Consider the following 15,578-nt stretch of genomic DNA (forward strand, 5'->3'; position numbering starts at 1 on the left):
AAAGTGTAGTCTGCTTCTGAATATGTCTAGCAGATAATGAAAATAATGATGATCTAACATTAACCATTTTGAATTTATAGATTTCTCTGGCAAGGCAAAAACTTATACTACTCGTTACTGCCCCACTGGTTGTGAATACTACCAGAGCAAGAATCTTACTATTCACATAACTGTCTTGAACCAATCCTGTAGGAAGAAACATTGCACAGTGCTTTCTTTATTTGCAATACTTTATTTCCCTTTTCTGCAGTGTTTGTGACTTATCACACATTCCCACACACATGCTTTCTTCTGAACTCTGGTAAAGACTTGGATCCTTTTTAATCACTGACAAATACTGTTTGTTTTGGAGTGAGGTAGGTACGGAGACACTAAGAAAAGTGGATACAAATTATTCTGTCTCTAAAGGAAAATTAAACACTCATTTTTCATTTTCTTTTTTAATTAAAAAAATTATATGTCATCTACAATAAATACTAACCTTCATAATCTGTACAGGCACATCACTGTTTTCACACATCTCAAGTTTTAGTTGACAGTTAATCAACCGTACCAGATATACGAAGTATATATGGCAGTCACAGTAACATGTTATACTTTAGAATTTCAATGCACTGAATAACAAGAGTAATATCTTTGTGCTTCTATTTAGTAGCTATGTGGTTTACAATTTAGTAAGGTTTTTCTCGTACAGTAATACTTAGATTTCCCACTACCTGCATCTTACAATTTCATGTGATTAAAACTGTGATCCTTTGAGCAGTTTGCTTTTACTTTTTCTCTAATTTATATCTTTCTGCATATTACAATGAAACTGTAACATGAAGATCAGTAAAATGGGTGGCTTCAGGTCTCACATGAATCATTCTATACCCTTCACACTGTTTTACCCTCATAATTTTAAGTCCACAAAATGAATGAAGCCTTCGCAACATGCTATGTAACTCGCACTATCTACCAAAATAAATACACAAGACTGACGTTCAATATCTCCACATACAAACTACACAACCTGTTTCTAAAATGATTCTGAAATCTGAGTAATGGAAATGATGGGACCTATAACAACATATTAGAAATGTCACAAAACAACAAACCCTACAAAAATGGACTGAAATGTGAAAAAAAGATATACTAGAAAATCATTTATGTACAAAATGATTAAACAATGAAAACACTTATACAAAAATGATCACAAACTTTACAAATACTTCTGCTGAATCATAAATACTGATTTGTATTTCAGAAACATTTTGAATACATAGGTTCTTCAGCAATGTTTTACAAAAGTATTCCTCAGTTGAACTGGCAGCAATTAAAAATAAAATAAAAAAGTTTTAACAGATACAACACATATATAAAATGTGCAGACTGATGCAAATGGCATAGAAAAAGAGCATTTTTAAAATGCTCAGACCAGTTTACTGATGATGAAATGCCACTTATGTCTGGCTCATCAACTGGCACTCTTTGAAGACAATGCAATTTGGTATGTTGATTAACTGTAACTCGCAGAGGCATCCTATGAGTCAGGTTCACTCGCTTACGAGGGTGCCAGCGACTAGTACTGCAACAAACCATATTTAACAACAAGCTTTAGTAGAAATGTAGTCATTCGTCTCACATATGAAATGATAGCATATTTTTACGAATGTCTCGGATAACTATTTACACAGCAACATTTCATATTGATGGCAAAACTATCTTGATGCAGCATATACTTTTCATTTAAACCAGATCAACAGATTTCACACAAACAAGTGTGGGGGGAATGTGTAAAAGCATTCAGCTCACTGAAGTCAACATTTCACATTCACAATACCTACTACAAAGCAATGTTGCTAAAACATGATGTCCTGTTTCCTAGCTATGATTTACAACGGGCGGAAACAACACGTATCATTAGACTTCTATCTGTTTCTCCATTCCCAGGAAGGTGCTAATTTATTCTGTGCGTACAGTACAATTAGGGTGACCAACATTTGATAGTGATTTTAAGGGAGGTTTAATGGAGATTTAAGGGAGATTTGGTCAGAATAAATTTCAACTGCTTAATTACATCATGTTTTCTTGAATAGGTAACAACAGAGATATCAGTATGAAAAAAAAAAGCTGGTTTACTTTGCTTAGTCTTACTGTATTGTGTCATATGGTATCATATTTTGAGGTAACTTGATAAACCCAGAGAAAGTTTTTAGTGTGTGAAAACATGTGATATGACTCATTTATGGAGTAAATTCAACTACCCTCAAGAGTTTTAAATGAATTGGTTATTTAATGTTTTTTGTCATGTTCCACACCACAGATGGTCCCCTCATTTTGGGAATGTGGAAATATACAAGAGAAACACGTGGTGCAGAAGGGAGCCGCAGGTAAGTGGGAGGAAAAAACCAATAAAATAGAAACTTACATCAATTCATAAAATTTTGAATACTTTCTCCCCCCCCCCCCCCCCCCTTCTTACTAAAGATAATCAAATCGCATCCGAAAAAATCTCTCATATGCTATCAATGGTGGTTTACCCACATTTTACTGTGTTGTGGCTAAGTAGTGGCATACTGCCTTGGGAAATGGAAGTGTGTTGCATGGAAAATCATTTTAAATTCTGTTGGACACAGACTTCAGACTTAATGAACTGACTTAATAATACATGAGAAATGTCTGCTTTATAAAAACAGAAATCAACATGAACAAAAGTTTGTGAATTAAGAAATAGAGAAAAACTTTTAAGAATAAAACTGGCATTATGCCTTTCGCTGTAGTGTAGCGGACTTTATGGTAAGCAATTTTATTTTCAACTGTGTATCTAGGGTGTGTGTTCCTCACACAAGGATATCTAATAGGGATCAAAACTAAAGGAATGCTACAAATACCAAATACAGTAAAACTTCTTTTTTGTTATGGACTGGGATAGAACTAACCGAGACTATTCACTATACGGAATAAATCTTAGTAAAAGAAGTAACCCCATAAAAAGAAAATAGAAGTGAGCATCAGACCAGAGTATAAACCTACCTCATCGTGAATTACAGTCTCATGTAACAGCCTACCCACAATTCATTGCAAGGTTTTCAGTATTTTAAAACTGAATGCCGCAATAGCAAAGCTTTGATTTCACTCACAACAATGCCATAGTACTAAGTAAATTGGCAAGCAAGGATCACACTCGAAGATTGACTGGCAAAGTGTACTGCCTCCCGAGCACTGTGCATCCCTCATCCAATCAGTGAATGAATTTTGCTCAGCAAACACAGTTCCACCACATGATGCAAAATATAAAAATAAATCTCAGATACTCTAAGAGAATTAATGTTATAAATAAAAGACTGAATTCTATTGCATCTATGACATTAGTTCCAACTGAGAAAAAAACACCTCTAAGATACATCATCAGTGCCTGTATCACAATGACTAGCTTCAAGGCTTACCTCAAAACAGAAAACACTTCAAAAACTGTTGGCATGCTCCCTATAGGAAAAGCGAAATGAAGAAAAGTGCTAGCTGCAAGCACAGAATATTCTTGAGTGTGAAAAAAATTAACTGTTTGTTACAAAATACATGCTAACTTCAGTAATCCTGTCACACTACTTTTAAAAGATCATTCATAACCAAGTTAAATGATGATATAAAAAATAGCTTACCTCGATGAGTTCTACATAGTGTCTTATGCTGAACTGATCTTCATTGCCGTATTTTTGCCCTTAAGATCTTCCTCACTTTTTCCACTGTCAGTATTTCCATCTTGCTCTCTGCTTTTATTCCATTCACGAAGACCCTCTGGTAAAGTCGTGTCTTCTTCAAATGACCCCGTTCCTTCAACAAATTCTTCATATGTTGACTTTTCAGGGAACGGTCGTGCCCCAAGCAATTCAATCATATCATCCCGACTTAAAATTTCTTTTTTTAACAGGCGTTCTGCAACCTGTTGCAGAGATATATTTCATCAGTTTTAACAGGTTTTTGGAGCAAATCATTTTTTATTAGTGCCAATGTTTGTCAGGTAGTAACATACCTTTCGGACATCATCTTTATGATCAGTAAGTAACGAAGTTGTACGTTCGTAAGCGCTCTGTATCAATTGACGAACCTCAGAATCAATCAGCTGAGCAGTTTTCTCTGAATATGGCTTCTCCAAAACCATCTCACCAGGTTGAGGCATGTCAAAACTTATATTTCCTAGCTTTTCATTCATTCCAAAATGCACAACCTGCGAACAATACAATTCCAATCAATATTTCTTAGTAACAGTTTCCCTTTTAGATCCAGCATTTTGATCAGATGCATAGGATGTTTCAAAAAGTTTCACCTGATTTCACATTAATGAAGACAGAAATTTGTGGTGAATTTCAACTTACACAATAGGACTACCAAGTTTTTATTTTCAAAACACAACTATCCAAATTTACAAGGGTACATCTTGAGGTACTTTCTTCATTCATGCTCAAGATCAAAAGTCTTATATACTTTTCATGAATGTTCAGTGTGCCTACTACTGCGTACATGAACATCCAGCCACTAGTCAAACTCTATGGATATGTGTGTGTGTGTGTGTGTGTGTGTGTGTGTGTGTGTGTGTGTGTGTGTGCGCGCGTGCGCGTGTATACCTGTCCTTTTTTACCCCTAAGGTAAGTCTTTCCGCTCCCGGGATTGGAGTGACTCCTTACCCTCTCCCATAAAACCCACATCCTTTCGTCTTTCCCTCTCCTTCCCTCTTTCCTGATGAGGCAACCGTTGGTTGCGAAAGCTAGAATTTTGTGTGTATGTTTGTGTTTGTTTGTGTGTCTATCGACCTGCCAGCGCTTTCGTTCGGTAAGTCACCTCATCTTTTCATACTTTTGCGTGCATGTCTACGGTTCATGCATTCACTGCTGATATTATGTACTGTAATATTTCAGCCAAAGTTTCTGGAAGGGGAGACATATATGTGAAGTCCTTCACAAATCTCTGTTGAGAGACGACATGACATTGAAGGCCAATGGTGCTATGAGAGATCTGTATGCCACCTTACTGCTAACACGTCATTGAGGTACCTCACTGTTATGAAAATCATGCTGCACAGTAGCAACTGAATGGCATATGTTTAAAAGGAACAAAAAATACATTTTTTGTTGTTTTATCACCGTTTTGTTAATGGATGAGCTACATGCACCAGGGAGATGCTTATAGGTAATCACATGAAGCAGCAAACTTACAAAGGACATCAAGGTAAACTTCCAAGTATTGATGTGGAAGTAAAAATTTTCCCTACTTTTCTGTCTTCATTCATGTAGATAATATAGTCTTGTGAAACCTGATGAATTATTTGGAAACACCCCGTGTTACTGCCCACAAGAATATGGAAGAGATGTTCATTACAGTATGAAGACTTTTTCTCCACACTGTATGAAAATGCATTTTGACAGATATATTAAGGAAGCCTTTTGAGGCAAGTTACTTTACACACTTATTGATAAAACTAATCAAAGGTAAGTGGCTAGTGAGTATTAACAATGTAATGAGGCAATAACTGTGGTCAGCCCTACGTAATTATGTCAAATATTATTACATCAATGCAACTCAATATCAGCCATTACTCTAACGGTAAAATTAATGATATTCAGAGAACACCAATTGGTAGGATATTCTACAAAGAAGATTGCTGACAAAACTCTCACACAACCTATTCTAGAAGCTGCTCAAGTGTGTGGAACATATACCAAATAATACAATTGGGGGTGTGGGGTGGTTTTGAATGCGCACAAAGAAGGCAGCATAAATTGTGACAGATTTGTTTGACCTGTGTGAGAGCACAACAGGAATACTGAAAAAACAGACCTGGCAGATGCTTGAAAATAGATGCCAACTAACCCACAAAAACCTACTTGCAAAGTGTCAAGAAACAGAATTAAGTGGAAATCTATCAATGTGATAATAGTCCCTACTTATCGCTCTTACAGGAATCGCAAATTAAGACTAACTACAGTGCAAAAAAAAGGCATTTAACAAGTCATTCCATATGTGAACAGAATGGGAAGAAACCGCAACACATGATACAATGCGAAGTACTCTCTGCCATGAACTTCACAGTGGTTTGCAGAGTATGATTATAGATATAGATAATTCAATAGCATCTAATTAACTGTTGTTTGTGTTAACCCAGAACTATAACTAAAGAAAACAACAAAAGCCTGGCAAGATCTATGAAGGGAAGGCAACTTAGAATTTAGTGTCCTGCTGATAATTTTGTTCGAGACATAACACAAGCTCGGACCCATTCTGGCATTCACCTTAACCGATGCGGGAAATGATAGAAAACCTGTCTGGACGGCTCAATGGGGATATGAATCCTGCTCCTCCCAATTCCAAGTGCTATGACATACTGAACATTGCATTCCTAGCACCCCAAGCAGAAGATGTGCTTTGTTGTGCCCCTCATTTTATGTTGGTTTTGCAATGTATATTGACATTACACTGTTCACCTTTGACACACTAGTGTAAAAGATGTCACAAAACCACGTAAGAGCAAAATTGATGCCATTAGGACATTTATTTACTTTTATTTTTGTATGTAAGCTGATATAAGCAGACTTACATTATTTCCTTTATGTCCAAGTAAAATCATGTATCAAATAAATCTGCCTCGAAAACATCGGTCAAAAAACGTTAACTGAATGAAAACTCTTGTGCAATTTGATGTATTGTGTATTTTCATATGCTGAGTGCCAGCAAAAATGCATTTCAAGCTATGGCACCAGCTGTAATCAACATTTGTGTTTTATACAATTTTGGCAGTAGTAGCACAGTACAAAGCATATATTCGAAAGAATAATTATTCGTTTTTGAGAGCTTTTGGAAGTTATGAGTATTGTGCACAACATATTTCGTAGTAAATCAGCATTTGTTATTTAGTTACTGTAGCACATACTGTAACTAACATATGTTGTTACACTTAGTTTTCTGGTCAACAGGAATATATATTATCTGCATCAATAGTAAATTGGGGGATTAACCTAATAGATACATAAATGGATAAAGAATCAGCAGGCTTTTTTAAAGTTATTTCGTTACTTTTCTGTAAAACATTGCACCAGTCACGGTGTAGTCCCACTGTGAATGCTGTTCTAAAACGTGGGATGAGAGATTTAAAAAGAAAGATGTAATTTAGGGCATTAGGTTGCATCATTTTGAAAGATGAAAACAACTAAAATGTTAAGGTTTTGACCAACTCTGCAGCAGTCCTCTTCAGGGAAATTAACGGACCTGAAGAGGACCACTGCAAATTCGATCAAAATACACTCCTGGAAATGGAAAAAAGAACACTTTGACACCGGTGTGTCAGACCCACCATACTTGCTCCGGACACTGCGAGAGGGCTGTACAAGCAATGATCACACGCACGGCACAGCGGACACACCAGGAACCGCGGTGTTGGCCGTCGAATGGCGCTAGCTGCGCAGCATTTGTGCACCGCCGCCGTCAGTGTCAGCCAGTTTGCCGTGGCATACGGAGCTCCATCGCAGTCTTTAACACTGGTAGCATGCCGCGACAGTGTGGACGTGAACCGTATGTGCAGTTGACGGACTTTGACCGAGGGCGTATAGTGGGCATGCGGGAGGCCGGGTGGACGTACCGCCGAATTGCTCAACACGTGGGGCGTGAGGTCTCCACAGTACATCGATGTTGTCGCCAGTGGTCGGCGGAAGGTGCAAGTGCCCGTCGACCTGGGACCGGACCACAGCGACGCACGGATGCACGCCAAGACCGTAGGATCCTACGCAGTGCCGTAGGGGACCACACCGCCACTTCCCAGCAAATTAGGGACACTGTTGCTCCTGGGGTATCGGTGAGGACCATTCGCAACCGTCTCCATGAAGCTGGGCTACGGTCCCGCACACCGTTAGGCCGTCTTCCGCTCACGCCCCAACATCGTGCAGCCCGCCTCCAGTGGTGTCGCGACAGGCGTGAATGGAGGGACGAATGGAGACGTGTTGTCTTCAGCGATGAGAGTCGCTTCTGCCTTGGTGCCAATGATGGTCGTATGCGTGTTTGGCGCCGTGCAGGTGAGCGCCACAATCAGGACTGCATACGACCGAGGCACACAGGGCCAACACCCGGCATCATGGTGTTGGGAGCGATCTCCTACACTGGCCGTACACCACTGGTGATCGTCGAGGGGACACTGAATAGTGCACGGTACATCCAAACCGTCATCGAACCCATCGTTCTACCATTCCTAGACCGGCAAGGGAACTTGCTGTTCCAACAGGACAATGCACGTCCGCATGCATCCCGTGCCACCCAACGTGCTCTAGAAGGTGTAAGTCAACTACCCTGGCCAGCAAGATCTCCGGATCTGTCCCCCATTGAGCATGTTTGGGACTGGATGAAGCGTCGTCTCACGCGGTCTGCACGTCCAGCACGAACGCTGGTCCAACTGAGGCGCCAGGTGGAAATGGCATGGCAAGCCGTTCCACAGGACTACATGCAGCATCTCTACGATCGTCTCCATGGGAGAATAGCAGCCTGCATTGCTGCGAAAGGTGGATATACACTGCACTAGTGCCGACATTGTGCATGCTCTGTTGCCTGTGTCTATGTGCCTATGGGTCTGTCAGTGTGATCATGTGATGTATCTGACCCCAGGAATGTGTCAATAAAGTTTCCCCTTCCTGGGACAATGAATTCACGGTGTGCTTATTTCAATTTCCAGGAGTGTATCTGCATTTCAGTATTAGTTGTGTTTCATAAAGACACAGCCTAATACCCAAAGTGATTTTATTCAAATTGACGCTGGCCATGGAAGTCTACAAACTTATGGGATGAGCTACATGACATTTGTAAGCAGCTGGAAATTGCTCTGACTACCATCAAGGGAGTGGAAGCTGCTGTGAATGAATGTGCTGGGAATGGATCCTGCGTCCTCTAGAGGAAGTACAGGCACTATCATTATTCACACAGTCAACTGTGAGAGGTTTATCACTGGGTGGATGGTTGGCTGGTGGTCAAGGGACCAAACAGAAGTCACCAGTCCATCCATCGAGAGAGAGTTCATATGGAGTTAATGATATCCACCACAGATTCAATCAAATTATGAAAGTACACGGAAGATTTTGACGTATTTGTCTAAGAAGTAGGCACAGAATGCTTCAGCTAAGGAGATCAAGTGCGGAGGGTATACAGCTCTCGCACACATCGTGGGGACACAGACACAGAAACCAACATACATCTGACGCCGCTGGCACCAGTCGCTGTTCACCTGTGCTGACCTGCCTCCACATTCGCTCACCTAAGAATCGAGAATTCTACTCTGGTGAGCATGAAACAAAACTTGATTACTTTAGTATGAAGTGGTGCAAGATAAGATATCATTGAGTGAATTGTTATTGTGTAATTATTATATTTGAAGTTAGTTTTAAATGCTTACAAGAGCTAAGGCATACAAAAGTGTGGAAGATATACAACAGGTTGGGGAAACTCAAGACCCAGCTATAGCCATGAACATTAGCAAAGAAGTGCCTGACTGGGCTGAGTTGATAAATATAATCAAAGATCAAAGTCTTACATTAAAATCATTAAATTCTCAATTAAATACTCAAACAACAAATTTAGGTTTGTTAAATGCCAAAGTCGACTGTCAAAGCAACGAATTTAGTAATCTATGCGAAGGCATGGGTGCTTTGAAGGCTGAATTTGACACCGTAAGTACTAAAGCATAGAATTTAAAAGTAGATTTAAAGAACGAGTTGACCACTCATATAAATTATATGTATACTAACCTTAGTCAAAAACAGAGTGACAATTTTCAAGATTTATAGAAAATGTTAGAACTTGACACCGAGAACAAATGTAATAATGTAGAATCAGAACATAAAGGTGTCAATACACAGGTAGATAATGTAGAAAGGAATTTCAAAGAGAAAACCGCTAACTCCGATATTATAAACATAATTAGTTTGGAGGTACAATTTGGAGAAATTATAGATCGGAAGGTTACCGGGAGAGTAACATATGGGAACATATCGTCTATTCCTTCTTCCGAACTTAATGATACCAGGAAGGGTATGGACAACCTGTGGAGAGAAATTAAGCTTATCCAAGACAAAGTAGAAAAAAGGGTAACTTCACCTAAGGTCGTGTTAACTAGTGAAGCGGTGACCGATTTGCAATGGGGAGCTAATTCTGGATTATCTAGACAAATCCCTAAATTTAAGCCAGATGGACATGTACATCCAACACATTTCTTAAAAAGATTTGATCAAGCTTTGCAAAAAAACTGGGAAGATTCCAAGAAGATCGAATTTGCTGTGGGGTAACTTCTAGGGGAAGCCTCAGAATGGGGAACAGTAAATATTAAGAATTTTTCCTCTTGGGAAGACTTTCAAAAGAAATTTAAGGAGAAGGGCTGGTCTGCCAGTGCTCAAGAAAAGTTAATATCAGATCTGTGGGGCCCAAAATATTATAATAATACTTGGGGTACTATAAGGAAATATTTTGATTGACATTTAACACAAGGGGAGGGGGCACAATATGAAGGATGTAAAATTGTATATCCCCCAGGGACGTTAACATTCAGAGTTAACGAGTGGAGTAACGACCGTCTGAATAAGAGTTGTTTTTGGTGTTTTTTCCAAACAGTTTCCTGCACCAAATTCCTTTAAAATCTAGAACTATTCTGTAATCTTATTGATTAGAAAACATGATATGACTATGAAATAGAGGACAACTTAAGAAAATCACAGACAAAAAGTGATATCTAGACGAAATAAACTAAATAGAGTATTATATTTTTGGAAAATATAGTATGTGACTAGCTGAACAACTGTTGTACCATAGTGTATAGATTTTCTATTTTGTATATAGTATTTTATACCTTTTATGAGATGTGATATAGGTGGGAGGGTTTGTAATAAATTTTGAAAGGGGTGGGTATTGAAGTTAAAAGCCTGATTTACAAGAACAGATAAATAATGATTAACACAAAACATACATCACACCTTTCAAACAACGCTCACAAATAAGTGTGCCTGATTTTTCATCATTTGCCATTTCCATAGGGTTGCAAGGATTTTCTTCAAGGACCTCAAAGGGTGAAAGTGGGACAAGTACGTTCTATAGGAGACAATTTAACACCAAACCACCTCTGGTGTCTCACTCAAGTACCTGAGGGGTAGGGATTCTAGGGAATGGGGGTGGAAAGGGTTTCCTGTCTTTGGGGTTATCTTCTTTCTCTTCTTCGATCCTAGCATCCATATCTATTTTTTCCTTTCTTACTTCATTTGAGGACCTATCTATTTTTTCCCCTCTTTCCGTATACACAAACTTCTATCGCTGAAGTCCTCCCTTATTTTTGTCGTTACTAAAAACCTAAATCTTATCTTTAGAGAAGAAGGCCGAAGAATTAGACTACATGAACACACATCCACATATACACATATAGACACTTCTGCACAAACATTAAGTCACATAAGAGGAAGCCTGTCATGATGTGAGAAATGTTCAAATATGTGCGAGTTGCTAAGAGACCAAACTGTAAACTAACTTATGCTGAGAATAACACACACACCCATGCCCGAGGGAGGACTCAAACCTCCAGCGGAAGCGTCACAATGTGAGAACCGCCAGGTGTTTTAGGGAAAACGTGTGTACATATGTAAATATGCACACATATATAGGAAGCTATGATGGTTCTACATCGAATCTACATAAGTAAGAGGTGCTCTTACGTAACTATCAACTATAAAGTAGTAATTAGTAGGGCCCGGATTTTAATTACCTAAAAAACAGTGAAATATGTAAGCATTTATGACCTAAAACTTACGTAAATATGACCTTAAAAAAATAAAATGTGACTTAATAGAAGTTTATTTAAAGCATTATTGTTTGTTTATTAAATTTTTATTCACCATAAAGTAATACAAAATTCACTTCTCAAAATATTATAAGTATAGTTCTTTCTTTCTGTAGGGTTTGTGGCTAATTTGCACCTATTTTTTGAATGCCTGAATATTTTATTTTCTGAACACAAAGTACAGTGAAAAGATCATCTACCAAAACAGTAAAACAATATTTTTATTTCTACATAGTATTTACAGTGTTTCACATTATTTAATACCGTATGTCAGTCAAAGATCTACGGTTGTCGCCAAGGATAGTTTTCTACCTGGAAAAGCTCCTCTCCACTTCACAAGACGTCACTGGAGCATACTTGAAGGCAGCCAGGTCACTGGAGTTCAGCTTTGTTTCAGTATCTTCAAATGTTGGGGCATTCGCTGAAAGACTGTCACTAATTTTGCACAGTGCAGAATATCCAGGATTCCGTTGGAGAACACTTTGCAATTTGGTTTTCACTTTGTCAGCCGCATGACCACAAGCTCGACCCAACTCACTCTGCACATGTTGCACAACACTCAGGGCCTCACATAGCTGAGTGCCAACAGCTTCCAGTTGTTTGATGGCTTTTGATATTACTGAAAAATTGGCGTTGATGTATGCCAAGTTTCGTGACAATGTACCTGTAAAAACTTCTTTCACAATTTTGATAGCACTTGATTCATCGCTATCAAGCTCACAGAAGATTGTCTTTATTTGGGTGTAGTTGGTGCAGTAATACTCAGCAGCATTAAGCCAAGAACCCCATCGTGTAGGAACAGGTTTAGGTGGGAGGGGCGTTGAAGGTGCTTGTTCCTCGAATTTCTGCACCCGTAGCGGAGCCTTCACATAGATTTTCTTGCCACAGGAAATTAATTTGCCCACATCAGGGTAATTTGATTGCACCTCTTCGGCAACTCTGTGCAAGGCAAGTGGCGTACACCATACTGGGGTAGAGAGTTTGAAGCCCTTTGGCTGCTTTAGCCATATATGAAGCACCATCTGTTACAAGCAGCAAGACATTGTCTCTTTTCACACCGTCCGGCCACAGTAGCTACAGAGAGTTGTCAAACAAAACAGCAATCGTCGAATTATTTACTCTATCAAGAGCTTCACACATTAGTAGGAACATATCTCCAGGGCCATCAACTTTTAGAACACCAACAACAACATCTGCAATACATCGCCCACTAATGTCAGTAGTTTCATCTATCGACAGCCAATCTTTTGCTCAGCAACAGTAATTCGTATTTTGTTGAGCACATCATTGCAGGACACGGATAAATAGTTTTTTCTCAGTGTAGATTCATCTGGAACTGAATGTGTTGTGTACTTCTTCAAGAACCGTCTGAAGTGTGGATTCTTCGGCTTTTCCAATGGGATGTTGCAGGACACCATCATCTCACACAAATCCTTGCAGAATGATTGCACAGTTGACAATTGACCTGTCTGTTCAAACAACAGTGTTTGCCTGCTGTTATTTTCAGCACTTTGTTTCACACAGCTGCTGTGTTTAGCGATATTACAGTGTTGTTACACATTAAAGCACTTTTCTGCACTAACTTTAACTTCACACAGTTTACAAAATAATATTTTCCCATCAGTACTAAAGAACTTCTCTCCAAATTCTCGAACATATCCTCGCAACTTCATGCTGTCAGAGCACTTTGCTTTAGGCATAGGTTGTATTCAAACTGGTTACTGGGAACACCTGTGCGACTGCCACCTTTGTTGGCTCTGAGAGCATATTGTCGACTCTGCACAACAATGTTTTATGTTCATGAAACGACTGTTGTGGTACACCGATTTTCTGCTACAGTCCTGAGAAATAAAGCTGTCTATTAATTTATCTGTTTATCTTTCATAATAGCACGTTAAACATTGTCTCGTGAGCAACATATTCATTTTCTTATTCGTGTGTCCCGTAAGATACGAGAAAAATAATATATGTGTTTTTGGCAAAAGTTGATAGAAATATGACCTATTATATAAAAAGTTAGCCAAAATGTGACCTATTACTAAAATTTGTTGAAATATGACTTTATATGCACAATTAAAATACATTTTTCGACACTAAAATGCCTAGAATTGTATATAAATTGTTTTGTATGGACGTACCTACTAGAATGGAAAGAGGAAGTGCTCTCATAAGGTCAACCCACAAGCACAAGGAATAGGTGCTGATCCAAGGAGAAGGGAACAGTATCGTGACAAAAGCCACAAATTTTAGAGAGATTATTCTGGGAAGTGTGAATTCTATGAACGACTAGCATTATTATGTTTCGTGGAGCTAAATGAGAGTCAAAAGAACACTTTCATCTTGTCCAGAGTTCCTCCAAGCTACAAATAACGAAAATAGTACATACTAAGATAAAGGTAGTACAAAAGATAAGAACAGAAAATACTTTACTTATGTGTCATGAACATCTGATGTTTAAGATTGGAAAAAAAGGGGAAAATAAAGAAAAAGTCCTCACAAGTTTTACATATTAGTAAAGCTGACTAAAACCACAAGGAAATGCTCATGTCTTAATAACAAAGTAAGATAAGAAAAGAGTAGAGAAACAGTAAGTGAAAGATTGTTCAAGGTAGGACAGAAAATTGTTATGGAAATGAAAGATATGTATATAAACATATGTAAGAAATGTATACTGTTAAGATATGAAATGTTATTATCAGTGATATTATTTGCATAGTGATTATGTATAAAATGTGTTCAATCTGGGGGGGGGGGGGGGCGGAGGGGGGATATGCAGTGATTTGAGAATTTCTGTGTAAATCCTAGAACCACTCAGCCTTGTATTCTGGATATGAGTGTGGAATGGTAGAATCCTACCTACTGCATGTCACATGTTTGTGTGTGAAGGTTGAAAATTAGTCACAGGAAGAGAGTAGATGCGGCAGTCGGATGGCACCGACAAGTTCCTGTTTGGCATTCCATAGATGTTTTAGTGAGTGTGTAAGGAAGAACCACGAAGTTTATATGCAGCTCTGTGCTTATTGTGTCATTGACTATTATTATTAAAACAAGAACAGTTGAAAAAGTACTCTTGTAGACTCTTTGACGCAACCTTGTTAGAGGCAAGATTCATTTTATGATTAATGTTAAGAAAGATCATGGTATCCAAGTCAACTTCCTTTTAACTGTAACTCAATTTGTTTCTAACGTCTGCCTGTACGAGATACTTGCAGGAAGTCACATATTCATGTGAAAAGTGAAATTTTTATTGTGTATGGACGTCAAATACATGGTTTGTTGACGAAAAGTAAAGTTTGTATGTATACTTATTTCACAAGTAGAAAGAGTCTAAAAATTCCTGTACCTAGTGTTATTCGTCAGAGAAGAAGTCGAGGGTTCCCAGCAGCCGGCTATTCAGTAAAGAAGAGTGGCTGCAAATTCCAAGTAAGTCATCTCGTAAAGAAGTGGAAGCTGGTTTGGAGGAATAAGCCAATATAACCCAGATCCACATTCACACTTTTAAGTTGTCAGAACATTAGATCCTATAGCAATCCCCTTCCCAGTCCTTTAAAGGCAAAGTATTAATACGGAGGGCAGCAGCCATGATTTATTGGAGTGCTACCCTTAAAACGAAAAATTGCACATGGTAGACCAAAGGGTAACTGCATGTAAATGCAATTAAACAGGGTAAAAGAGTATCAACCAAGCCAGCTGGCAAACTCTGAAGAGTCAAGGGTCCCAAACCCAGCATGTGGCAGGAGAAGCCTCAATC

At 38.7% G+C, this 15,578-nt stretch overlaps 1 protein-coding gene across 1 annotated transcript in view; it reads right to left on the bottom strand.

Annotated features, from left to right (window-relative positions):
* Positions 1-421: 421 nt before the first annotated feature.
* The window catches only part of LOC124598678 (AFG3-like protein 2), a 145,105-nt gene continuing 129,948 nt past the window's right edge, over positions 422-15,578 (bottom strand). The window contains exons 13-15 of the mRNA XM_047136018.1: positions 4,013-4,207; positions 3,642-3,922; positions 422-1,567 (exon numbers count right to left, since the gene is read on the bottom strand). Of these exons, the coding sequence (XP_046991974.1) occupies positions 3,665-3,922; positions 4,013-4,207 (453 nt within the window). The 3' untranslated portion in view covers positions 422-1,567; positions 3,642-3,664. The remainder of the gene's footprint in view (positions 1,568-3,641; positions 3,923-4,012; positions 4,208-15,578) is intronic.

The sequence above is a fragment of the Schistocerca americana genome, chromosome 1, assembly GCF_021461395.2.
Source record: "Schistocerca americana isolate TAMUIC-IGC-003095 chromosome 1, iqSchAmer2.1, whole genome shotgun sequence".
Taxonomy (NCBI): domain Eukaryota; kingdom Metazoa; phylum Arthropoda; class Insecta; order Orthoptera; family Acrididae; genus Schistocerca; species Schistocerca americana.